The sequence below is a fragment of the Medicago sativa genome, chromosome 3, assembly GCF_051527215.1.
Source record: "Medicago sativa cultivar Bolivia chromosome 3, Bolivia_mono, whole genome shotgun sequence".
Lineage (NCBI taxonomy): Eukaryota > Viridiplantae > Streptophyta > Magnoliopsida > Fabales > Fabaceae > Medicago > Medicago sativa.
In genome coordinates this window covers 95379917-95407150 of record NC_140751.1, presented here as the reverse complement: position 1 = coordinate 95407150, position 27234 = coordinate 95379917, and the positions used below count along the sequence as shown (strand labels likewise).

Below are 27234 nucleotides of genomic sequence, written 5' to 3'. Positions count from 1 at the left end.
CATGTTCGTAAACCAATTTGGGTGATTAAGGGATCAAAGCTAGGATTTTTGGGGTGAAACTATGTTGAAATCGCAATTTTTCTGAAACCTGAAGCAGGACGCGAAAGCGTCGCATTAGCGTCCAGAAAGCGTCCACACCTTGTAGCTGCCCAGAAATTTTTGTGGAGGACGCGAAAGCGTCCTTTTGACGCGAAAGCGTCCTACCAAATTGTTGAGGACGCGAAAGCGTCCCATTAGCGTGCAGAAAGCGTCCTCATCCTGAGTTACGACATTTTTGACGCGAAAGCGTGCTTCGCTCGCGAAAGCGTCCTACCCTTTTTTGTAGAGGACGCGAAAGCGTCCTTCTGTCGCGAAAGCGTCCCTGGTCCTGTACTGCCATTTTCTGAATTTTGTTTCGTGCACTAGGAGTCTATTCTAATCATTTTAATAGGTTCCCTTGATTTATTAAGCCATGTTTATGAAGTGAATGTTATTATTGAAGGTTGTACTATATGAAATATATGTGTAAACACTTTTGTATAATAAAAGTTGTTGTTCCATTGTTGAAAATTATTGTGTCGTTGAGTCATAGTAAATTATGCACATTGTCGTTGTCGTAGATGTTGTTGTAGTTGTTATGATGATAAATGATTATTGATGATGATGTCTTGATGATGATCTTTTGATGATGATGTTGTTTATGATTGATGATGATAATAGTATGATCATAAATGATTATTAATACTGATGTTTATGATGTCTGAAGTGGTTAAATATATGATGATAATTGATTATGAGTAATATTATGATGTTTTATGACAATTATGTTGATGTAATTCATTCCTTAAATGATGTTAATGCATTCTATTATGCTATCTTGTTTCCTTTCCGTCGTTGACGTTGTTGTATCATCTGATGTCGAAGTTGGGGAGTGTGTCATAATTGTTTTAGGCACATACGTTGTTGTCGTTGTTGTTGTTGTCGTTGTTGAAGTTGTATGTTGATATACACAAGTTGAGTTCATTTGCATACTCACATCTGTTGGGGGCTTATGCCCTGGAATGTTCATCATTCACCTGTTGGGGGCTCATGCCCTGGAATGTTTATCATTCACTTGTTGGGGGCTTATGCCCTGGGATGCTTTAACCATCCAATTTGTTGGGGGCTTATGCCCTGGAATGCTTAGCATTCAACACGCGTAGATTGGTACCACCTGCATGATGCATTAGTTGTTGTTGTCGTAGCATTGTTGGGTTGTTGTTGTCGTTGTAGCATTGTCGAGTTGTTGTCGTTGTCGAATTGTCGAGTTATCGGTGTCGTTGTGGATAATGTTGTTGTTGTTGTTGTTGTACCTTGTTGCTGAAAATGATTATGTTGTTGTTATATGTATTCTTTATATACATTATTAATGATGCATGTTGTGATATATTGTTATTTTCATTAATTTGATGAATTATATATTATTATTATTGGATAAGTTTCTCACCCCTTCTGCGTATATGTTGCCTCGACCGTGGGTAATGTGCAGGTAATGATGGCTTGTAAGTTGATTGGCTCAAGTGTCTAGGGCTCTGATACATATTAGGATGGGGATCGTCGCGAGTGTCTTCTCATTTCTTTTATGTATCACATATTTTGGAAAAGACTTGCTATTAGAATAAAGTTGAATTATGTTGTGGCCTTTGTGCCAAGATTTTTATTGATGTTGAATTTGGTTGAATTTATATTTTTAAAGAATTATTCCGCTGCAGTTTATTAAGATATTCTAAACGTTGATTTTAAATAAATATATATTTCCTATTTATGAAATTTTGATTAGCAGTGTGACAGTCCGTGGTGTGGTTACTCTGATTAAATTAACTAATATTACGTTGTTGGGAGAACGGGGTGTTACAATTGGTATCAGAGCAGGTTGGTCCGTCCGGCCAATTAGTAGAGTCGTGTCGAGCCTATTAGTGTTGTGTGACAATTTCGTATTGTCCTTGATGTCCTGATTGTTGTTGTTGTGCAATCCCTAGTATGAACTGGTTGGAGTACAACCATGTTCATATTAATTGTTTTAGTAAGTCGGTGTGTTTTTCTTCTGCCAAAGAAGAGAGTGGAGCTGAATTGTTATCTACCAAGCAGCAGAAGCAGTTAGAAGAATTGTTTGATAAGAAATTTATAAGACCGAGTGTCTCACCTTGGGGAGCGCTGGTATTGTTGGTAAAGAAGAAGGATGGTAGCATAAGACTATGCATAGATTACCGTCAACTGAATAAAGTGACGATAAAGAATAGGTATCCACTTCCGAGAATTGATGACTTGATGGATCAGTTAGTGGGTGCACGTGTGTTTAGCAAAATTGACTTGAGGTCAGGTTACCATCATATTAAGGTGAAGGATGAAGATATGCATAAGATGGCCTTTAGGACACGGTATGGACACTATGAATATAATGTGATGCCTTTTGGTGTTACTAATGCGCCTGGTGCGTTCATGGAGTATATGAACATAGTTTTTCATGCTTTTCTGGATAAGTTTGTTGTTGTATTTATTGATGATATCTTGATTTATTCTAAGACTGAAGAAGAGCATGCAGAACATTTGAAGATTATGTTGCAGGTGCTGAAAGAAAAGAAGTTGTATGCAAAGTTGTCAAAGTGCGGGTTCTGGTTAAGTGAAGTAAGTTTCCTTGGCCATATTATTTCTGGTAGTGGTATTGTGGTTGACCCGTCGAAGGCTGAAGCGGTATCACAGTGGAAGACTCCTAAGTCAGTTACAGAGATTAAAAGTTTTCTTGGTTTGGCTGGTTATTACCGTAGATTTATCGAAGGATTTTCGAGGTTGGCACTTCCATTGACTCAGTTGACCTGTAAAGGTAAAGCTTTTGTGTGGGATGCTCAGTGTGAGAGTAATTTCAATGAGTTGAAGCGAAGATTGACGACGACTCCAATTTTGATTTTGCCAGAGCCAGGTAAACCTTTTGTTGTATATTGTGATGCGTCCAAGTTGGGCTTAGGTGGTGTGCTTATGCAAGATGGAAAGGTAGTGGCTTATGCTTCGAGACAATTGAGAATACATGAGAAAAACTATCCTACACATGATTTAGAGTTGGCTGCTGTGGTGTTTGTGTTGAAAATTTGGAGACACTATTTGTACGGTTCCAGATTTGAAGTGTTTAGTGATCATAAGAGTCTGAAATATTTATTTGATCAAAAGGAGTTGAATATGAGGCAGAGAAGGTGGCTAGAGTTGTTGAAGGATTATGATTTTGGTTTGAATTATCATCCGGGTAAAGCCAATGTGGTTGCAGATGCCTTGAGTAGGAAAACATTGCACATGTCGGCTATGATGGTGAAAGAATTTGAATTGCTATAGCAGTTTAGAGACTTGAGTCTTGTTTGTGAATTGGTACCTCAGAGTGTGCAGTTGGGTATGTTGAAGATTAATAATGATTTCTTGAAGAGTATCAAGGAAGCACAGGAAGTTGATGTGAAATTTGTAGACTGGATGGTTGCTAGTAATCAGACTGCAGATGGTGATTTCCAGGTTGATGATCAAGGAGTGTTGAGATTCCGAGGCAGGATTTGTATCCCTGATAATAATGAATTGAAAAAGTTGATTTTAGAAGAAAGTCACAGAAGTAGCTTGAGTATCCATCCGGGAGCTACAAAGATGTATCATGACTTGAAGAAACTGTTTTGGTGGTCTGGATTGAAGCGTGATGTCGCGCAATTTGTTTATGCTTGTTTAACTTGTCAGAAATCGAAAGTTGAACATCAGAAGCCTGCTGGTTTGTTGACACCATTAGATGTGCCGGAATGGAAATGGGATAGCGTCTCCATGGACTTTGTGACGAGTTTACCAAACACTCAAAGAGGGCATGATGCCATTTGGGTTGTTGTCGATAGATTGACGAAGTCGGCACACTTTATTCCGATTAATATCACCTATTCAGTAGCTCAGTTGGCGGAGATTTATATTCATAATATTGTGAAGTTGCATGGTGTCCCGTCGAGTATTGTGTCGGATAGAGATCCGAGGTTCACTTTGAAATTTTGGAAAAGCTTGCAAGAAGCTTTGGGCTCTCAATTGAAGTTAAGTTCAGCGTATCATCCGCAAACGGATGGTCAGTCAGAAAGAACGATTCAATCATTAGAAGACTTGTCGAGGGTGTGTGTACTTGAGCAAGGTGGAGCCTGGGACAGTCACCTACCATTGATACAGTTCGCGTACAACAATAGCTACCATTCAAGTATTGGTATGGCACCTTTCGAAGCTTTATATGGTCAAAGGTGTAGGACTCCTTTGTGTTGGTTTGAGTCGGGTGAAAGTATCGTGTTGGGACCTGAAATAGTTCATCAGACTACGGAGAAGGTCAAGATGATAAGAGAGCATATGGAAGCGTCGCAGAGTCGACAGAAGAGCTATCATGACAAGCGTAGGAAGGACCTTGAGTTTCAAGAGGGTGACCATGTGTTCTTGAGAGTCACTCCTATGACCGGTGTGGGTCGTGCATTGAAGTCCAAGAAGTTGACTCCAAGTTTATTGGTCCTTATCAGATATCTGAGAGAATTGGCACGGTGGCTTATAGAGTTGGTTTGCCACCACATCTTTCGAACTTGCATGATGTGTTCCATGTGTCGCAACTTCGGAAGTATGTAGCGGATCCTTCACATGTTATTCCTAGAGATGATGCGCAAGTTAGAGACAATCTTACGGTGGAGACTTTACCTTTAAGAATTGATGATCGCAAGGTGAAGACGTTGAGAGGCAAAGATATACCTTTAGTGAGAGTTGTTTGTGGAGGAGCAACTTGTGAAAGTCTTACTTGGGAGTTGGAGAGTAAGATGCAGGAGTCATATCCTGAGTTGTTTGCTTGAGGTAATATTTCGAGGACGAAATTCTATAAGTTGGGGAGAGTTGTAACGCCCCATTTTTATTCTATTATTTTTAATAGATGTGTGAATATTTTTATATGACTTTAATTGTTAAATATATGATTTTATGTGAAATATGTGTTTTGTGTGATTTTATGTGATATATGGTGTGATGCTATTTTATTATATGATTTATGGAGTTGTGTATTATTTAAATGAATATTGTTTTATTATTTGTGGAAATAAAAGGAGAAATAGAAATAGGTAGAAATAATATTTATTTTTGGTTAATGGGAATTAAGTAGAAATTAAATAGAAATTAAGGGAGTTAAGTGAGAAAATAAAAAGAGTTATATTTTTGGAAGTAAAAGAAAGAAAAGTGAGAACAGAAACATTTTTCACGTACAATTGGGAAAAACTGGTTTTGGAGAGAAAGAGGAGAAGAACCAAGAAAAAGCTAGGAGAAGAGCTAGGAAGAGAGAATCCAACCGTTTTTGCTGTAGAGTTTGTTGAGACAAGGTAAGGGTGGGATTCCTTTCAATAATCTTGATATGTAATTTGAAAATTGATGAAATTGTTGTTCTTGAGTTTAGGGTTTGAGAGGTTATGTTAGATGATGATTTATAATAAAACATGTTGTTTAATTGTATGAATATAGGTTGTTTTACCCCTATGTTGTATACTAAACCTGTAAACATGTTCGTAAACCAATTTGGGTGATTAAGGGATCAAAGCTAGGATTTTTGGGGTGAAACTATGTTGAAATCGCAATTTTTCTGAAACCTGAAGCAGGACGCGAAAGCGTCGCATTAGCGTCCAGAAAGCGTCCACACCTTGTAGCTGCCCAGAAATTTTTGTGGAGGACGCGAAAGCGTCCTTTTGACGCGAAAGCGTCCTTTTGACGCGAAAGCGTCCTACCAAATTGTTGAGGACGCGAAAGCGTCCCATTAGCGTGCAGAAAGCGTCCTCATCCTGAGTTACGACATTTTTGACGCGAAAGCGTGCTTCGCTCGCGAAAGCGTCCTACCCCTTTTTGTAGAGGACGCGAAAGCGTCCTTCTGTCGCGAAAGCGTCCCTGGTCCTGTACTGCCATTTTCTGAATTTTGTTTCGTGCACTAGGAGTCTATTCTAATCATTTTAATAGGTTCCCTTGATTTATTAAGCCATGTTTATGAAGTGAATGTTATTATTGAAGGTTGTACTATATGAAATATATGTGTAAACACTTTTGTATAATAAAAGTTGTTGTTCCATTGTTGAAAATTATTGTGTCGTTGAGTCATAGTAAATTATGCACATTGTCGTTGTCGTAGATGTTGTTGTAGTTGTTATGATGATAAATGATTATTGATGATGATGTCTTGATGATGATCTTTTGATGATGGTGTTGTTTATGATTGATGATGATAATAGTATGATCATAAATGATTATTAATACTGATGTTTATGATGTCTGAAGTGGTTAAATATATGATGATAATTGATTATGAGTAATATTATGATGTTTTATGACAATTATGTTGATGTAATTCATTCCTTAAATGATGTTAATGCATTCTATTATGCTATCTTGTTTCCTTTCCGTCGTTGACGTTGTTGTATCATCTGATGTCGAAGTTGGGGAGTGTGTCATAATTGTTTTAGGCACATACGTTGTTGTCGTTGTTGTTGTTGTCGTTGTTGAAGTTGTATGTTGATATACACAAGTTGAGTTCATTTGCATACTCACATCTGTTGGGGGCTTATGCCCTGGAATGTTCATCATTCACCTGTTGGGGGCTCATGCCCTGGAATGTTTATCATTCACTTGTTGGGGGCTTATGCCCTGGGATGCTTTAACCATCCAATTTGTTGGGGGCTTATGCCCTGGAATGCTTAGCATTCAACACGCGTAGATTGGTACCACCTGCATGATGCATTAGTTGTTGTTGTCGTAGCATTGTTGGGTTGTTGTTGTCGTTGTAGCATTGTCGAGTTGTTGTCGTTGTCGAATTGTCGAGTTATCGGTGTCGTTGTGGATAATGTTGTTGTTGTTGTTGTTGTACCTTGTTGCTGAAAATGATTATGTTGTTGTTATATGTATTCTTTATATACATTATTAATGATGCATGTTGTGATATATTGTTATTTTCATTAATTTGATGAATTATATATTATTATTATTGGATAAGTTTCTCACCCCTTCTGCGTATATGTTGCCTCGACCGTGGGTAATGTGCAGGTAATGATGGCTTGTAAGTTGATTGGCTCAAGTGTCTAGGGCTCTGATACATATTAGGATGGGGATCGTCGCGAGTGTCTTCTCATTTCTTTTATGTATCACATATTTTGGAAAAGACTTGCTATTAGAATAAAGTTGAATTATGCTGTGGCCTTTGTGCCAAGATTTTTATTGATGTTGAATTTGGTTGAATTTATATTTTTAAAGAATTATTCCGCTGCAGTTTATTAAGATATTCTAAACGTTGATTTTAAATAAATATATATTTCCTATTTATGAAATTTTGATTAGCAGTGTGACACTCCGTGGTGTGGTTACTCTGATTAAATTAACTAATATTACGTTGTTGGGAGAACGGGGTGTTACAGGTACCACATGCATTTGCATTTTCATGATGATTCAAGATGGTTTAAGACGTTAAGAGTTGCATAGTCAAGTCTAGATGCATTGTCAAGTCAAGTTGTTAAGTTGTGATGTTTTAACGAATTACTTTGTGATGCCTTTTTAGTATGAGGATATGCAACGATGATTGTGACTGCTATATGATGATATATTGCTAAGATGAAATGATGATGTCTATGTATTTGATTATAATTGATAAATTATAAGATGTTTATATTGTTAAATGTAATTTATGATTTATGAGCTTAATATTATTGTTTGAGAAATCTCACTCCTTCTGCTTGAAAATGTTGCTCTTCGTATGGGTAACTTGCAGGTAATCAAGATTAGGCGTGGTCGTGAGTGGACTCCTCACAGTGTGTCTTTAGGTGCTCTGATACGTAACGGGATGAGAGTTTTGACATTGTTTCTATTCCTTACGTATTGTTTTAAGAGATTTATAATGAAGTTGTTGGATTTGAACTAATTATTATGTTTTAGACTATTTATGAGACTTTTATGATGAGGCCTTTGTGCCAAAGACTATTTATGATGTTGAAATATTTCCGCTGCGAGATTTAAAAGATTATGTTGTTATATTTTTGAAGGATAAATTATTATTTATTCTATTTACGATTTTTAAGAAATGTGACATTCCGTTTTATGATGAAAAACTCTGATTTTATTTAAGAAATTTTTACGTTGGGAAAACGGGGTGTTACAATTGGTATCAGAGCAGGTCGGTCCGTCCGGCCAAGTAGATGAGTCGTTGTGTCGCGTCGTCATGTTTTCTAGTTAGTAGTTATGTTTTATTATGTGATCATGTCTAACTAACTAACTTTGATGTGATTTTTGTGTATTGTTTGAAGTTCTATTTTGACATATATGGTTTAAGATGCTGAAGCCAAATTAAATTCATTTTCTCTTATGCTCTGAATTTCTAGGACGAAATTCTTTTAAGTTGGGGAGAGTTGTAACGCCCTCCTTTTTATTTAATTATTTTTATTAAGTTAGAATTTATTTATGTGATTTAATTATTTATACGAGGTGTTAGTATTTTATTATGTGGCATTATTCTATTATTTATTAGAATATGAGAATTATTAGCGTAAGTAGAATTGTAGGTTAGAATAGAAAGAAGAATAAGTTATTGGGCCTAAATAGATTTAGGAAGAGTGATTAGTATTATAAATAAGGAAGCTTAGGTTAGAAAGAGTTTTTTACGTTAAACCGCTTTTTGGAGAAAGAGGAGAAAGAGGAAAACTCAGAGAGAGAGAACCCTAGGAACGAAGAACGCTGCTTTTGATTTCAGAAAAACAATCTAAGGTAAGGGTGAGACTATCTTTCACTAATATTAAGTCTGTAGATCATTAGATTGCATCTAACATGTTTTAGGATGAGTTTGTGAGATTATGAGAAATTAGGGTTTGAGTGAGAATTGATGATGGAAAACTGTTGAATTGATGTAAGGGGGAGTCTCTATTCATCATAAGGGTTGTGTATTCATGTGGGTAGTGAAGGGTTGTGTTTTTCTTCCTTGCTTTCATAATTTTTAATAAATTAATGTTAAATTCGTGCTATAATCTGTTGTTGTGATTTTGGATATGTTATTATCTACGAATTCATTATTTTCATGTGCTTGATTCATGGTTATGCTCTATTTTGATGACTTTTATTAAATTTATTTTCTTATATGTTGGTGTGATTGTGTGTTTGATTAGTTTTGAATTGTGACAGTCCTTTGTTTAATTGTGATGTGATAGCTATGATTTTTCATACCAAAAATCCACAACTAGCGACTTCCTAACGAGTTTTGTATCACGTCCTTTATGTAACAAATGCGGAACTGCAGTCCGATAACTAGAAAAGTTTAAGATAAACAAAGAAAAATTACATGAAGCACCATAGGTAGAAAATTCAAAGAAAACAATTCGATGATATTGAAAACTTTATCTAGTGTTGTAACATCTTTCAGTTCAAGGTTATGTTGGAATGATTGATTTTTAATTCTTCAAAAGCTATTATATAAGTAGATTAGCACCTCTAGTTTTCCTCAAATTAATGTTGTTAATGATTTCTAATGTTTCAAGTTGTCAAACACGTTTTCACACATAATCAAACCGAATGTAGATTAAGGACCTTAGTCACTGGTACTTAATAAATATATCAATTCTAGCAACTACTCCTATGTTATAAAAGTTAGTAGTATTTTCGCTATATGATAACATCTAACATTTATTAGATATGAGTTAATTCTATGTTCAGATTTTGAAGTTGATTCAAAAGAAAATTATTTGATTCATCCGTGGGTTGTTGTTAGCGATGTGTATTGATAAATTATTTGATTAAGTGTAATATGTGAATTATTTGAAGATGTGTGATTTAAAGATGAGTTATATAAAGATGTGCTATTTGAAGATGTGTGATTTACAGATGTGCTAGTTAAAGATGTGTGATTTAAAGATGAGTTATATAAAGATGTGACATTGTTATATATGCACTATATGTGTTATTTATGATGCTCATGTTGATGCAATGTTTAAGATGTTGATGTTTATCATTTGATATTGTTAAGTTATGATGCTGATATGATGTGACTTTATAAGTGTTGCATATGTTGTTGTTGATCTTATTTAAGATGTAAATGTCGGTCTAAGTCAAAGAGTTTGTTAAGTCGTCGAGTCGTTATGAAGTCATCAAGTTGTTAAGATGTTATGTTGTCAAGATGTTAAGATGTCATAGATGTTCATGAAGTTTCTAAGACGTAAGATGTTGAGTCCATGCATACTCATTTAAAGATGAGGGCTCATGCCCTGAAGCTTATGCTCAACCACGACGATGGAGCTTTTGCTCAACCACGACGATGGAGCTTTTGCTCAATTAGAGACGAGGGCTCATGCCCTAGGAGCTTTTGCTCAATAGCGACGAGGGCTTATGCCCTAGGAGTATATTTATGCCCATAAGCGACGAGGGATTATGCCCTAGATTGGTACCACATGCATTTGCATTTTCATGATGATTCAAGATGGTTTAAGACGTTAAGAGTTGCATAGTCAAGTCTAGATGCATTGTCAAGTCAAGTTGTTAAGTTGTGATGTTTTAACGAATTACTTTGTGATGCCTTTTTAGTATGAGGATATGCAACGATGATTGTGACTGCTATATGATGATATATTGCTAAGATGAAATGATGATGTCTATGTATTTGATTATAATTGATAAATTATAAGATGTTTATATTGTTAAATGTAATTTATGATTTATGAGCTTAATATTATTGTTTGAGAAATCTCACCCCTTCTGCTTGAAAATGTTGCTCTTCGTATGGGTAACTTGCAGGTAATCAAGATTAGGCGTGGTCGTGAGTGGACTCCTCACAGTGTGTCTTTAGGTGCTCTGATACGTAACGAGATGAGAGTTTTGACATTGTTTCTATTCCTTACGTATTGTTTTAAGAGATTTATAATGAAGTTGTTGGATTTGAACTAATTATTATGTTTTAGACTATTTATGAGACTTTTATGATGAGGCCTTCGTGCCAAAGACTATTTATGATGTTGAAATATTTCCGCTGCGAGATTTAAAAGATTATGTTGTTATATTTTTGAAGGATAAATTATTATTTATTCTATTTACGATTTTTAAGAAATGTGACATTCCGTTTTATGATGAAAAACTCTGATTTTATTTAAGAAATTTTTATGTTGGGAAAACGGGGTGTTACAAACAACATCATCATCGAATCTTTTTTTTTATAAAAAAAATATCATCATCGATCTTCATCTCTCCAACCCATCACCATAGACGTCAATGCCATCGCCAAGAGACGTGGCCGAAGAACCCTCGACTTCATCAACACCTCATTCTTCTGTTCCATCACATAGTTTAACAAACTCGACACCATAAAATCTCTTCTCCTTGCACAAAGCTAATTCTTTGGTCCAGTTCCTACATACTTCTTCTCCCAGTTAACCTCCTTCAAAAAAAAGTATGGTTCTCCGCCAATAAATTCTCTAACAACATATTCAGTAACAAACCATTTCTGTAGTAAGAAGAAGGGTATAGTGGTCTTTTTCTTTTTGTCTTTAACCGTTAAAGGCATTTTGGTCCAATCGGTGCAATTTTTACTGAGTCAACATAGTTGTTGCCTAGTCACCATGGCTACGTGAGCAAATAAGCACCACATCAACAATAAAATGACATTAGGAACCTAATTACAAGTGATTAGTAATTGCAGTGCTTGTTTAAAATGATTAGTAATTACACGAACCAGAATTCGAGTGACCTTTATTTACATGGACAATTTGCATAATTAAGTTTTTTTAATTAACAATTCATCAATTTAATATGCAAAGAAAAATTATACTTCTCGCCTTATAAACATTCTAGGAGACACTGAATTCAATCTATGATAGAATATTGTTTTTGGTTATCATTTGTGGTGGTCAAGTCCCGTGGTTTGTTTGGGTCTTGACTAATTTTTGACTGACATTGTATATCTGTAATTACTTGGGGTCTCCTTGGTACATCTTATACTTAGGAGAGTCAATGGTTTGTTAATATAAGTTCCATTTTTGATTGTTCAAAAAAAAAAATCTATGATAGAATAATTATTGATCACATTTTACTTACCTTTCAGACAAACACAACTTGATAGTATCAAATTGACGTTCACATTTTATCCCTTATATTTTAAAAAGATATTTCCTCCATTCAATCACTAAATGCAACTTGGTAAGTTTTTCTTAGTTGTCCCTAAACTAATACACAATTCTTTAACGTTGGAGCGTTGTTATTTCAACATTAAAAATTGAAAAACTTATGTACCAACTTATAAAATCAAGTGTTAATATGGTTGAGAGAGAGAGAAAATATTATATAAATCTCATAAGTTATTTTTTGTGCGGTTTTATAAGTTATCTCATAATCTTTAAAAAAAAAAGTTATCCCGTAAGTTTTTAAATTTTTTATGTTAAAATATCATTACTCTTAACATACACACCACACATAGTTGTTAAGATGTCTATCTTCACTCGACAACGATACCATTATTACAGGAAATGAGTGTTTTGATTATTAATTTACTTGAAATATCCAACATGAGTTGTCCTTAAATTAATCATTCTATTTGTTTTTGTTTTAATGTTTTCTTTTATTTTTGTTCTCTTATTATTGGTCATTAAAAATAGAGAGAGAAAAAAAATAAAGTGAGGGAATACAAATATAACATAGGTACGAAAGAGTTGTCGAAAAGTTATAGTAATTGTAGAAATGTCATTTATCATTTTTTAATCGATAAATATATTTAGAGTAATGTTATATAGACAATCAAATATCAACAACTTTTCTCACACCGTAAGCTCCTCCATGAAGAAATTTCAGACTGGCACACATTTCAAAGCAATTGAAAATGATTAAAAAAATTGATTTATACTCTTTGCTGTATTAAAATAGGGTGGATTACGTCAATTTATCATTCCTCATATATTTATTTATTCCTGTTAATAGAGTGTGATACTCCCTCCGATCCTATTTACAAGAGAAAGTTGACTTTTTAGATACATTGAATAATGTGTGTATCTAGTCAAGAACTTAAACCAAATATATAAATTATTTAATGTATCTAAAAAGTAAATTGTCTCTTGTAAATAGGACGGAGGGAGTATTATTTATTCCTCTTATTACACTAGTGAAAGTTGTGTTCATTAAAACAAGCCACGTTCAAAAATACAGCTGTGGTGTGGTTTGTCTGTTATCTTGTTAAGATTATCTATCTCATTGCAGGACCCATTATCCTGTCTGAGCTCCGTAGAGTTCATTCTTACAGAATAGAAAATGGCCGTTATGAACGGTTGCGACTCGTCGTCCACCACTGATACAGAAACGAAGAAGAACGTCTCGTTTTGTTGGGGTAATTCTCAATCCCCATTAGCATTCCCCTTTCTCAAATCCCCCATCTCCAATTTCTCCCCTCCATCCATTTCCAACGCCGTCGATAATTGTTCCAAACTTCTCCACTCCTTAGCTTCTCAAAACCCCTTCTTAAACAAGCTACTCTCTCTTTCCTCTCAATTCCATAACACGTGCCTACAGGTTAGTAAAAGTTGCAGCAGCAGTAATTAATTCGTAGTAATTTTCGCTTTTATTCATGATTTGTATGCTTCGTCTACCAGATTCGGTGCAGTAACTACAGGAACAGTAGTAGGTGGGTGAGTAATCATCACAATTTTGCCGCTGTTTTACCTGGTGATTCCGTGGCTGGCTTAGTGGTGGCTAATGGACTTAATAATTTCTTGAGTCTTTACAACACCTTGCTCGTTGCCAGGCTTGTTCTTACCTGGTTTCCTAACGCTCCTCCTGCCATCGTTGCTCCTCTCAGGTCAGTCACATTTCTACGTAATAGCTAACATGTTATTCACAATGTGGCAATTACCAGATATTGATAGAAAATTATAGAATGGTTGGAGGCATTTAAAATTATAAAATTTTATCTTCCATGAGTGGATAACAGTGCATCTAACTCGTATTTTTTTTTTTTGTTGAAATGCAAGGACGTGGGGTTATTAGTGGAATGAGTAAACCACCAAATTGGTACCTATCTTTGTAAGCTACTCCCAAATTAATCCGTGACTTTGTTAATAATTCAAACTAGTCTCTGTTTTTGGCAAAAGTTTCTCGATTCGGTCCCTGTCTTAATGTTTTTGTCACATGATAAGGGACCCAATTGTGAAACTTTTGACAAGACAAAGACTAGTTTGAAATCTTAACAAAGGCAGAGACTGATTTGAGAGAGGCTTACAAAGATAGGGACCAATTTGGTGGTTTACTCTTAGTGGAATCCATACTCAATTAGAAAAGAGTTGTGCTATTTCTCGCAAAAAAAAATAAATAAATCATCATGAGTGTTTCACGAATTGTTTTTGGTCACTGGATCTTCCACTTTAGTGGAATACATGGGTGGTTACACAAGAATTACAAGGTGAAGGTATTAGTGAGTAAGCATCGTGAATGTTTTTATGATAGAACTTTTCCCTACAAGTAGCATTTCTCTTAGAAAAATGGGATGCTTTTGAGGTGGTTGTGTTGAAAAGGGTCAAAATGAGTGATATATACATGTAAGTTCCATACTTAAGGCCAGGGAATTGCAATGGGAGGTGTTGGATTGTAGGTTGGATGCTATTAGAGAGGGACCTAGATTCTCTACGGTTAGGGAATCCTATCGTCAATGCATTGGAGCCATTTGATTGAAATCAAATGGTCTAGATTTGAAGCTCAGCAAAGAATTTAGAACATTGTAGAACAGCAATCACAATCAGATGATTGAAATTTTCTTGCAGGCCACTATCTGATCTAGGGAATCCATTTACGTAGAAAATATTTGAGTAGCTGGATGCAATTGGTGGCCAATAGAATCTAACTATCTACGTTAAATTACCAAAATATTTGATGTATGATGCGTATGATGTAACTTCACGTTTCTTCACTTCTCGGACATTATACACTGCTTAGAACCAATGTAGCTAATTATTTAATGACACACAACATACACAGATTTAATTGGTTAAAGAATTTGAGTGTTTAATTAAGTGATTATTGTTTGATTCAGCACCGTATGTGACCCGTATTTGAATGTATTCCGTGGGCTTATCCCCCCTCTCGGTGGACTGGATCTCTCTCCCATCCTTGCATTCCTTGTTCTGAATGCCTTCACTAGCACTGCTGCTGCACTCCCTGCTGAGCTTCCAGTCACAGAACAATCTAAGCAAGGTCTTGAAGCAAGATTACAACAACCTACCGACGTTACTTCTTCACAGAACAAATGGATGAGGCGGCTTCAAGGGATCGGGTCAAAGACCTCCACTTCTGCAAATTAGAACATCATAATAGTTTAGTTTGTACCTCTGCATGTATGTTCATTTAAATAGGTTTCTGTTGTAACTTCACAGTTATCATAGTCCTAGGCAACTCAATTTTCGAGCCTGTGATTCATATGATATTTTTTCAAAAGCTCCGAGTTTATTAGAATCATATCGATACTTTTTTCCCCTTGAATTCTCGTACTATTTAACTTCTGATACGCAAAAGAGAATATTTTCTGCGCCTTCCTTTTATTTGTGTTTGCCCCAAAAAGTATTTCATCCCAATATGATTTTATTCAAATTTGTGAAGTTGAATTGTATTTTGGACATTTGCGAGGACTGTAATTCGTTATAGTAATTCATATGCATAACAGAGACAGCATCAGATTCCAAATGAAACATAAGTCAAGCAGCGAATATTGTGATTTGTTAGTAGAGAATCAGATTCATAATCCTATCCCTGCAACGAACAAGTATAATAACAACCGAAGTAGCCTTCCAGCATGTGATTTCTAGTCCTTGCTACTTACTGGCTTTGAAAAAGTAGGATTCCAATTATCATATTGACATTGGGGGGGTGCCTTTTCCCTGACAGTTCCACCATATTCATTTCTGCACAATAACATTAGCTATCCCACAAGGAGAGAACCAAGGTCACTCATAAATCATGGAACTTGGAGCTTGCGGAAAAGGAAACGGATTTTCACTATATGAGAGACTAGCTACCATCGGTTTGGTGGTTCTTGCTGTGGCTTCTACTCTTTACATGGAGCGAAAGCCAGAGTGTGAGTTGGAAGATGATGAAGAACCCACAAATGTTGCTGTTTGGTTACCTTTGCCGCTCTTTTTATTGATTTTATGCATAGTTTTATCAGCTTTCTTGGACCAGAGCTTGGCCGTGTTTGATCGTTACTGGATTCATAGAGTTTGTGGTTCTTCAGGCGGTATTTTTGTGATTATTACTGTTCTTTTTCTTATTTTGAAGTGGAAATCATCTTTGTAATGTCCCATGTTGCTCAAACTCTGATGTGAGATATTCGAACGTGCGGAAAAATTTCTTTTGTATCATATTTTGTTATGAACTCGACAGTCATCTTATGATCTCAATGTCTAAAGAAGAAAATATAACCAAATTTTGATAGAATTGGGCTAAAGTACTTAATTAAGTTAATATGCTAAAGTCAGGAGCCAAATAAATTATTCCTAGTCGTTCTCTCAACACTTCTATAAATTTCTTTGAATTCAATGTATATATACAATTGTTGAAACTCAAATATGAGTGATTAATTTCACATTGATTAGGAATAAACTAAATGTTAATCATACTTATTCTAAAAGCTAATTAGGTCATGCAAATGTTAAACCCTAATTGCTTATGAGTTTTCCCTCCTTAGCTATCTATCCAAGCTTACACAAGAAGCTAATCTCTTGCAAAAATTTGAATTGTCATTTCCCAAATTGCCATAATTAATGCGGTTTAACTACTCAACCCTATCACTACTCCACTAATTTCTCCAAACTCCTCAATTAACTCCACATGGGACCCCACAATCAAACTAACTCACGCCTATTTCTGGTAGACAAATTCTGCAGACTTTATGACTTTGTCTCACATGCTCAAATTTTTCTTCATTTTCCAAAGAAACAAATTTAGTGAGTACCTTCTCTTTCATTTCCTCACTTAAATCTCTTTAGTCTACACCCTTTCATCTGTTGATTCAAATTCAATTCATCATTTTTACCTTTCTTCTCAATTCCATGGACAATCTGCATCTCAAACTGCTCTTGATCGCTAAAATTAATATATCACGATCATTAAAGTTATAGATGTTGCCTATGTCTCCAACCCAGCCTCCCACTCACTTTCCCTTCACAACCTCTTCCACTTTGGTTCTTCTACATGTAACTTATAATATCATTAATTGGTTTCTTCATCTCAAATATATATTTCCTTATTTCTGATTTAGGTTATCAAATTGAAAGAAGAATTGTCTTATTTTTCTGCTGTTTCTTTTAAATTTTCTTCAATTTTTTCCATTAATTTGTTCAATTTTGGTATGTATTCAGATGACAAGAGATGGTTATATTCTGGAACCTTCATATGCGGACCTTCCGATTCTAATAGTTTGACATCTAGAGTTTTGATATTTTTTATATTTCACAATTTTTTTTCCTAATTGAAATTCTATGATGCTTTTCCATTTTCGCGTTTTTTTTCTTAATTGAAATTCTATGATGCTTTTCCTATTTCGCGTAGTGTTTATGGATTTTCAATTTTTTTTTGTTACATTCTATATCAGCTAACCTAATTGTTTCTTTAACACCTTCTTTTAGATTTTCATCTGTTTTTGAAATTCCCTTTGAGTTCTAATGTTTATAAGGAATGATAAAAATATATCATTGTGTTTTTAGGGTTTATAAAATTATCTGTAAAATCTCAGTGATTATTTTGCTGCTATTGATTTTTGTTGTCCATTAAGAAAAGATTTTTGAAAGAATGTTATATGTTCACATTTACGACGTTATGTCATGAGCTTTTGATTTCTGAATTTTGTTCACACTTTCAATTTCACAATGATATGCATTCTTGAATTGTTGTTTTTAGATTTCTGTAACAAATTAAGGTTTGGTTTGTTTTGTTTTTTTGTCAATGAGCAATTTTAGTGTTGCTTATCTCAGTTTTTTTATAACACCATTTTCAGTTTAGTGTTGCTATAGTGTTTCTTGGAACTTTTCATAGGTTAAAGAAAAGGTCAAATTTCGTTCATAGATATTGTCTACACATAACCATTCAAGTTTGAATAGGCCTTGAAATTGTTTCTTTTTCAATTTCTGATTTTTGGATTTTTCAAATTGGAGATTTCATAATAATGTTCTTTCTACTGAGTATGTTGTAGAGAATGTTAGTGTAATGATGTTTTCTTGGAAGATTTGCTTCAAATACGTTATGATTGGACATTTCAACTGCATGACGAGGTAATTTTCTACATAATTCGGAGCTGTTTTTTTAAAAAAAAATAAAAAATCTGCTGTGTTTTCTCGGGTGTTTGGCCTATGGACTGCTGCAGTGGCAACATAGACGCATTTATACTATTCGTGTGCATCATAGTGGGTTTCATTCTGCTCTTTGCTTTGGTCTGCAAGTGCTTTGGAATAGCACACATTCTGTTTTTTCAGTTTAGGTGGGTGTGGTTGGCCCTTTAGGATTGTTGGGTTTGGTTTGTTTTCGTTTGGCTGGCTTCTTTTGTTCTCCGTCTTATTTCCTTTTGTTTCTTTTACTGCTACTACAAAACTATTGTAGTTTCTTCACCTATTTTATGTATTGTGTATTTGTTAGATGATATCTTATTTACGGTTTATGGTCGTAACTGTATTTATTGGTCCTTCAATTTAATTTAAAATATAACACAAGCAACATATGTATGCACTCTAGACCACACATTCAGATTTTTAGGTTGATATGGATCAATATCTTGATACCTGCGTGTTAAGAGTTGTCTCTTGGTTTATATTTGAGCATTTGGTACTTCCATTATGCTGGCACACATGCATAATGAGTAAGCTAGCAGATAATGCTATTTTGCACCCCCCTAATCTTATGCTTGATACTCGAATCAGCCATAAATGAATTGGCTCCCCTATAGTTACTAAATAACAACAGATAGGTGCATTTATATTGGTATTAAATACAAGCTTACACAAGAAGCTAATCTCTTGCAAAAATTTGAATTGTCATTTCCCAAATTGCCATAATTAATGCGGTTTAACTACTCAACCCTATCACTACTCCACTAATTTCTCCAAACTCCTCAATTAACTCCACATGGGACCCCACAATCAAACTAACTCACGCCTATTTCTGGTAGACAAATTCTGCAGACTTTATGACTTTGTCTCACATGCTCAAATTTTTCTTCATTTTCCAAAGAAACAAATTTAGTGAGTACCTTCTCTTTCATTTCCTCACTTAAATCTCTTTAGTCTACACCCTTTCATCTGTTGATTCAAATTCAATTCATCATTTTTACCTTTCTTCTCAATTCCATGGACAATCTGCATCTCAAACTGCTCTTGATCGCTAAAATTAATATATCACGATCATTAAAGTTATAGATGTTGCCTATGTCTCCAACCCAGCCTCCCACTCACTTTCCCTTCACAACCTCTTCCACTTTGGTTCTTCTACATGTAACTTATAATATCATTAATTGGTTTCTTCATCTCAAATATATATTTCCTTATTTCTGATTTAGGTTATCAAATTGAAAGAAGAATTGTCTTATTTTTCTGCTGTTTCTTTTAAATTTTCTTCAATTTTTTCCATTAATTTGTTCAATTTTGGTATGTATTCAGATGACAAGAGATGGTTATATTCTGGAACCTTCATATGCGGACCTTCCGATTCTAATAGTTTGACATCTAGAGTTTTGATATTTTTTATATTTCACAATTTTTTTTCCTAATTGAAATTCTATGATGCTTTTCCATTTTCGCGTTTTTTTTCTTAATTGAAATTCTATGATGCTTTTCCTATTTCGCGTAGTGTTTATGGATTTTCAATTTTTTTTTGTTACATTCTATATCAGCTAACCTAATTGTTTCTTTAACACCTTCTTTTAGATTTTCATCTGTTTTTGAAATTCCCTTTGAGTTCTAATGTTTATAAGGAATGATAAAAATATATCATTGTGTTTTTAGGGTTTATAAAATTATCTGTAAAATCTCAGTGATTATTTTGCTGCTATTGATTTTTGTTGTCCATTAAGAAAAGATTTTTGAAAGAATGTTATATGTTCACATTTACGACGTTATGTCATGAGCTTTTGATTTCTGAATTTTGTTCACACTTTCAATTTCACAATGATATGCATTCTTGAATTGTTGTTTTTAGATTTCTGTAACAAATTAAGGTTTGGTTTGTTTTGTTTTTTTGTCAATGAGCAATTTTAGTGTTGCTTATCTCAGTTTTTTTATAACACCATTTTCAGTTTAGTGTTGCTATAGTGTTTCTTGGAACTTTTCATAGGTTAAAGAAAAGGTCAAATTTCGTTCATAGATATTGTCTACACATAACCATTCAAGTTTGAATAGGCCTTGAAATTGTTTCTTTTTCAATTTCTGATTTTTGGATTTTTCAAATTGGAGATTTCATAATAATGTTCTTTCTACTGAGTATGTTGTAGAGAATGTTAGTGTAATGATGTTTTCTTGGAAGATTTGCTTCAAATACGTTATGATTGGACATTTCAACTGCATGACGAGGTAATTTTCTACATAATTCGGAGCTGTTTTTTTAAAAAAAAATAAAAAATCTGCTGTGTTTTCTCGGGTGTTTGGCCTATGGACTGCTGCAGTGGCAACATAGACGCATTTATACTATTCGTGTGCATCATAGTGGGTTTCATTCTGCTCTTTGCTTTGGTCTGCAAGTGCTTTGGAATAGCACACATTCTGTTTTTTCAGTTTAGGTGGGTGTGGTTGGCCCTTTAGGATTGTTGGGTTTGGTTTGTTTTCGTTTGGCTGGCTTCTTTTGTTCTCCGTCTTATTTCCTTTTGTTTCTTTTACTGCTACTACAAAACTATTGTAGTTTCTTCACCTATTTTATGTATTGTGTATTTGTTAGATGATATCTTATTTACGGTTTATGGTCGTAACTGTATTTATTGGTCCTTCAATTTAATTTAAAATATAACACAAGCAACATATGTATGCACTCTAGACCACACATTCAGATTTTTAGGTTGATATGGATCAATATCTTGATACCTGCGTGTTAAGAGTTGTCTCTTGGTTTATATTTGAGCATTTGGTACTTCCATTATGCTGGCACACATGCATAATGAGTAAGCTAGCAGATAATGCTATTTTGCACCCCCCTAATCTTATGCTTGATACTCGAATCAGCCATAAATGAATTGGCTCCCCTATAGTTACTAAATAACAACAGATAGGTGCATTTATATTGGTATTAAATACAAATCAATGTGTAACTTGCCAAAAAAGAAATGGTAATTAGTCAACATAAAAAATTAAGCGTGGCATACAACCTAATTACTTAGAATTAAGCCCTATCAATTCTCTTTAACCATACATGTAAATGAATAAAAATGAAGTGTGAATCTCAAAAAACCGGTTTGGCAAATACAAAATTTAAACTAAGTTAAATTTTTACTTTGCACGCTTGATCCTATGGTTGACTTCCTATTATTACCCTATTTGCTGTCATGTTAATACTGTAATTGTTGTTTGCCTGATAATCAAATCAGCCATAAATGCAATAAGAAATATATGTGATAACTGCATTTTCAGAAGGGCTATGCTTGCAATACTAGATTGAAACAAACAACACTACTATTTTTTTTTATTTTAGGAAACAACGCTACTATTTTAACCATTTATATTGTTGACATATATTACAGCAAAAAAATTACCCAAGATCGATCCTCAAGTATATATAGTATAGAATTGGTATCTCTTAAAAATTTCCTTTCAAGCATTTTTTTTAAAGATTCATATACATAGATTATATTAACATAGTTTAGAGTGATATGGAAAATTTTATGCGATTTATTTTCACACTAAACAATGTACACTAATTGTACCAAAGCAATCAACCACTTGAAAATTCAAAATCGTGCAAACAATTTTTTGAAAGGTTGCAAATAGATAACATAGACAGTAAAATAACTTAAGCCCTATATATAGGTATCAATCAAAATTTGAAAGAATTGTTACTAACATTAAGGTTCATAGTATTTTTTTCAAAAAAAAGGCATAATCATAGTTCTCGATATTTTTCTCTTTCTTTGTTTTTTTTTTTTTGACAAGATTTTTCTCTTTCTATATCATGGTTGGTTTTTTTATTTTAATTTTTTTCTCTTTCTGTATGATGGTTGGATTTTTATTTGAATATATAGTAGTAAACTGAATCAATAGGTGTGCAATTAGCCTTTACAAATTAGGATGAGTTTTTGGAAAGAACTTTTAATAGCTTAAGACAATTCCACTCATCATTCACTCACGCATTGCTTTGAAATGTATAAGGCAGTGTAGATTTTTTTTGAGATTCCCATTATGCTTTATTTATGGAGAATTAGAGCATAGAGATTCTTATCATGGTTCTGTTGACTAATTTTTTTTTTCTTTCTTTCATGAATACATTTTTGGGTGATCATGAAGATATTTTTCGAGTGTTGTTGAGGATGCTAATAAGCTAGGGGTTGTGTCTGATATACTCAAAGATGTCTAAGTAAATGAAGTGGAGAAGAATTCAAAACAAGATATAAGAGTTGTATAAATTGCAAAGATAAGGTTTAAAAAAAAAACAATACCTTTTTTTTTATTGCTAAGATGAATTTAATTTATCTTTTTATTTCCGTGATAGTTTTTTAATGTCTAAGTAACACAAAGATATTTGGTCTTCCATTCTTGCTCACCATGTCAGCTTCTATCTTGCAAATTGGGTTGATGATAACCGGTGATGAATGTGAAAATACTAATGTCACTTTAAATGTCGTTTTTATAGTATTTCGTAATGTATGATAACTAATGTAAAATGTACGGTTTTCAAACTATATTAATGTCAAGATGATATGATTAATGTAATACATTTTTATCATGTGAATATTTCATATTTCTTTTTTTATTATGATATAACTTATTCGTACATATTTTAGTCGGTAGGACCCGTGCTCGACGGTCTAGTTATATGTAAAAGAGATAGTTCATAAATCCAAACTAGAAGTATTTAGGTGGAGACAAGGTGTTTTAAGTTTGTTTGTGTTTGTACAATCCATATGATTATTTTTTATAAGGTACATATATAATTTTTTAACTCAATTCTTTTTTATGTCTGGTAGCATTTGGGATATTATTTGAAAATGTAATTATAATATTTAATACAAATATTTCTCCAAAAAGCTTATGCAACAATTTCACCCCTTTTTCAGGGCTAGGGTACATTCCATAATGTCCAAATGCATCTTGAATTCCAATCGTATAACAATCAAAGCAAAACTTGTATTCCTAGATGAGAAAATTACAAGAGCCAATATCACATGTTTCATATGCAGGCATTAAAAATAAGAAGACAATTAGCATGAACCTCTCAACAAATAACAAAATCAAAACAAAGGTAAAGAAGAAGAAAAGAATAGCTGAGACCAATCCTCTGTAGTGACAAAATGAAGGCCACTAAATCAAGTAAAAATTCATGATCACAATGGAAAAGCAAACCCCATTGCAATTGAAACTGAAGCAACAAATAGCCACATCACACTGACTGGTGACCAAACATGAGCACCACTGCACACATCATTAGCTCCACTATAGCAACCTGGTTTTGTTTCTTTAGCCACACCACCCTCAAAAGTAAATGTGCTGTTAGGTTTGCCATTACTAAACAACACACACCAGAAATAAGGAGACCCTCCATCAGTACCGGTTACAGCAGCACCAACTTGAGTGTGATTCTTACTGTAGAGTATGTCTAAGCTCTTCTCGTTTCTTATCAGGATTTCAGAAAACGCCTCAGGTGCATGGACATACTTAGTCTGGCACCCCAAGAAACGACCAGTTATACGAGCAAGAGTTGATGCCTTAACACCACAGTTTGGGGCAAAAGCTTCAGCAAATTGAGATTCAGGGGGCTTCTTGGCATCAGATCCACCCACAGCACCACAATCACCCTGGTATGCCTTAATGTACTGTAGGGCGAGACATGCGAGCCCGGGATTGTCAAATAAAGATGAATCCTTGTGAGCAGTTCTGTTTTCGTTGATAGCAGCTACTAACTTGTCTGCAGGGTTATCAGTAACTTTGACTGCAAAGTTTTCATAATGTCACACACATGTTAATTTAGAGAACACCAAAGTGGGTAACAGTGAATGCAATAAAATAAATTTAATCATATAGTAAGAAAATAAATATAACTATGAGGTAGGGATTCAGAATGATAGATAAGTTGATATTTGAGAATTTTCACTTTTTCAGTGAGCCAAAAGTAGGCTGTTTATTGTGAGGAAAGTAGCCATATATATAATCAATGAAAATGTAAAAATATGTAACCTTAATCAAAGGATAAAAGGAAAGGCAAGACACATAAACTGAGTTTTTGCAAACTGTGTTTGAAATACAGTCACTACAAAAACAGCTAGTGAGACAAGTTAAGTGCAGAATAGCAAACACTTACTATATAAGAGAAATTCAAAGAACAAAAGAACTATTCAATTTTAATTAATAAAATATGAGTTTCTCAACAGATTCTCGGCAGAAGAATCCACCATCTGGGAAGCACACATGTAACACATCCTAGACAAACTATAACAAATGTTGGTAATACTAGTTGTTACAATGATAGAAGCAATATCAGGAGGTTCTTTAAAAAAAAAGAGCAGCAACCAGCAACGGTTTTATTTATCTTTATTTCTTATCCCTTTGTATACACTAAACTCTGTCTCTGGCTAAAACAGCCAATTCATCTCTGATGCAGAAGCCATAATGAAAGCTAGATATTCATTTGTCCACAACATTTTCTCCACTCTTAACGAACACCAAATCTCAAATTCCTAAATCCTAGTACTCTCTATCTGTGTCAAGTACAAAGAGGTCACCATTTAAGGCTTCCATAAGTTTAGTCCTAATTTCACTACAAAAGTCATAACTTTGCATGGTGGTCAATTCTTTTGTTACTTAATTACAACAGAAGTCTCATCTTCAAAGGTACATGGTTGGTTTATCAACTGCTTCACAACTTCTTATTTCCTAACCACATAACAGTTCAATTTTTTTCCTAGAGCTAGAAACATAGATAGGAGACAGCAAAAGTTGTCTTTCAACAAAATTAATCCAGGGGAGACCACATAATTAGCTCTTAAACAATAAGCATCAAACGGGTCGTTGCTATTATACATGGAACACGTGGACATAGTTCATTTTTGGATCCGAGCAGAGACAATATAAAATGAAATCAAGGCCTGCTAGTTTGAAAAAGTGCCGGAAGCGTATACAGTTATAAAAGTGTAACGTTATTTTCATTATGCTTCCTACAACCAATTTTTTTTAATGCCAAATGTTAGTAAATAGTTGTTAGATTAATATTTACTCATTCGTCCGAGTTTGAACTCAGGACCTCCAACTCTTTATCCCTTAACTCAAACCAGTTGAACTACCCAACCCTCCGCCCTGTCCTCCTAGTACAGCCAATTTGTGACTAACTAACATAAGTGGATGCAGTTGAAACTAATTTATAACAAACTTCTAATAGCACTTGTATGCAATAACTAAATCAACCAATGAAACTCCACACTAAAACAAAGACCATAAACTTTAATGAGTTATAAAGACGAAGAAATGGATGATTGTCCAAATCAAGAATCACGGGATATCCTTAATTTGTTCTCTTTTTCCTTCACTTTCTTTCTCCACCATTATAGTGAAAGTTCCAAATCAGATACGGACAGTTCTCTATATCATCCATTTTAATACAACTTGCAAGATTCAAGAATACTGAAAAATGAAACCATTTTCCACCAAGTGACCAAAACTACAGCTAGCAGAATTACTGTGAAATGCTACATTGGAACAAATCACAAAGATGAACACTAAAGATATAAAAATCACATTTTTTTCAAGTTATTATATACCAGATCAAACTCATGCTACATAAGCAGTGACATTAAGATTCCAAATCTGAGATATAAAATAAAAAAAAAGACTTGTTTTAGACTTACTTTGAGTAGCACCGGTAGAAGCACCAAGAAGGAAGGAAAGGATGAAGAAAAGACAGCACAGTGTGAAAGTTTTAGGCATTGTTACTGTTTCAGAACACACAGCAATTGAAGACAGATCTGTGTCTGCTTCAATGTAGTGAGGAAAATCCACCAAACGTGTGAGTGAGTGGGGTCTAACAAACTTGTGTTTTTTTCTTTCTTTCTTTGGTAGCATGTGAGTGGTGGTTGAAGTACCTTCTTAAAGATTCTGGAAGTATTATGAGATTAATTTAAGGAAGGTAGTACGTTTCAATTGGAAAACTTAGTAATAGAAATGATATTTTGACAACCATTTGATGACAACTTTGTTGACAACCTTGTTTTTCTCACTTCTCATTGGTCAAAAACAGTGGAGAGAGAAAAATGAAGAGAGATGATAACAACATCATGTGAGTATGAGAGAGAAAGTTGTCCAAAAGTTATCAAAAAGTGGTTGTCAAAAATATCATTTCTCTTGGTAATATTCATAATCAAATTAGTACTTCATTTTCTGTCTTATTTAAAATGGAAAATAAATCAATATCATGAGTTAGGGAATCAACAAATTACCATCTTTTACTATTGTTAAATTGTGAATTACTTACAACTCCATTTAAGAGTTAGATGAGAGGATTAATAGATAGTTGGTTATTAGTTATCTTTAATTTGACATATAAAATTGTTATCATACTATGATTTGAATAGGAGAAAGCCTTGTGTAAGTACAAGTAGATTTGTGTGCAAAATTATCACTATATGTGTGCGTGCATGTGTCTATAGACACGCTATTTTTTTATTTACTATTTAAATTAATTTTATTAAAGAAAAGATTGAGAAGAAAATTTTTAAATAAAGTTGTATTAAATTTAGATTTGAAAATAATTAAAAAACTAAATAGATGGATAAATTTTGAATTAAAAAAATTAAATCATTTTTTTTTCTTTTTCGATCTTAAATATAAAAAATTAGAATTAAAGTTTATTGAAAAAATTATGTTAAAATAAGATTAAAATTAATAGAAAAAGGTATATATTTTTTCGAAGAAGAAATATATATAAGATCCCCTAAAATATATAAGGTGGATAAGATTAAAATAGATATTGCTAGTTTGTTGAGATATTTTTGCAACGTAACATAAAGATTAAATTTTATTTATAAAAAAAAATTATAGAATAAGTTTTTAA

At 33.9% G+C, this 27234-nt stretch overlaps 3 protein-coding genes and 1 long non-coding RNA gene across 4 annotated transcripts; 3 read left to right on the top strand and 1 right to left on the bottom strand.

Annotated features, from left to right (window-relative positions):
• Positions 1-4479: 4479 nt before the first annotated feature.
• Positions 4480-7254, top strand: LOC146942320 (uncharacterized). The gene is made up of 2 exons (XR_015033552.1): positions 4480-5360; positions 7063-7254. It is a non-coding gene; the product is annotated as an uncharacterized LOC146942320 (long non-coding RNA).
• A 5981-nt stretch (positions 7255-13235) lies between these two features.
• YLMG2 (YGGT family protein) lies at positions 13236-15495 on the top strand. The gene is made up of 3 exons (XM_085756285.1): positions 13236-13536; positions 13617-13822; positions 15050-15495. The coding sequence occupies exons 1-3, from the start codon at positions 13279-13281 to the stop codon at positions 15315-15317; spliced, it is 732 nt and encodes a 243-aa protein (XP_085612411.1). The 5' UTR covers positions 13236-13278; the 3' UTR covers positions 15318-15495.
• Positions 15496-15822: 327 nt separating this feature from the next.
• LOC146942318 (uncharacterized) lies at positions 15823-16365 on the top strand. Its single transcript, XM_085756287.1, has one exon. The coding sequence runs from the start codon at positions 15970-15972 to the stop codon at positions 16303-16305; it is 336 nt and encodes a 111-aa protein (XP_085612413.1). The 5' UTR covers positions 15823-15969; the 3' UTR covers positions 16306-16365.
• A 6934-nt stretch (positions 16366-23299) lies between these two features.
• On the bottom strand, positions 23300-26312 carry LOC146942317 (uncharacterized). Its single transcript, XM_085756286.1, has 2 exons — positions 26033-26312; positions 23300-24123 (listed from the first exon to the last, which is right to left on the bottom strand). The coding sequence occupies exons 1-2, from the start codon at positions 26244-26246 to the stop codon at positions 23519-23521; spliced, it is 819 nt and encodes a 272-aa protein (XP_085612412.1). The 5' UTR covers positions 26247-26312; the 3' UTR covers positions 23300-23518.
• Positions 26313-27234: the final 922 nt, after the last annotated feature.

What these genes read in the sequence shown, in the direction of transcription:
- YLMG2 (XM_085756285.1), top strand. Translation starts at nt 13,279, where the DNA reads ATGGCCGTTATGAACGGTTGCGACTCGTCGTCCACCACTGATACAGAA. An exon ending in TCCATAACACGTGCCTACAG is followed by an intron (nt 13,537 to 13,616) that starts GTTAGTAAAAGT and finishes TTCGTCTACCAG; the next exon opens with ATTCGGTGCAGTAACTACAG. An exon ending in GCCATCGTTGCTCCTCTCAG is followed by an intron (nt 13,823 to 15,049) that starts GTCAGTCACATT and finishes TGTTTGATTCAG; the next exon opens with CACCGTATGTGACCCGTATT.
- LOC146942318 (XM_085756287.1), top strand. Translation starts at nt 15,970, where the DNA reads ATGGAACTTGGAGCTTGCGGAAAAGGAAACGGATTTTCACTATATGAG.
- LOC146942317 (XM_085756286.1), bottom strand. Translation starts at nt 26,246, where the DNA reads ATGCTACCAAAGAAAGAAAGAAAAAAACACAAGTTTGTTAGACCCCAC. An exon ending in TTCTACCGGTGCTACTCAAA is followed by an intron (nt 24,124 to 26,032) that starts GTAAGTCTAAAA and finishes AAAACTTTGCAG; the next exon opens with TCAAAGTTACTGATAACCCT.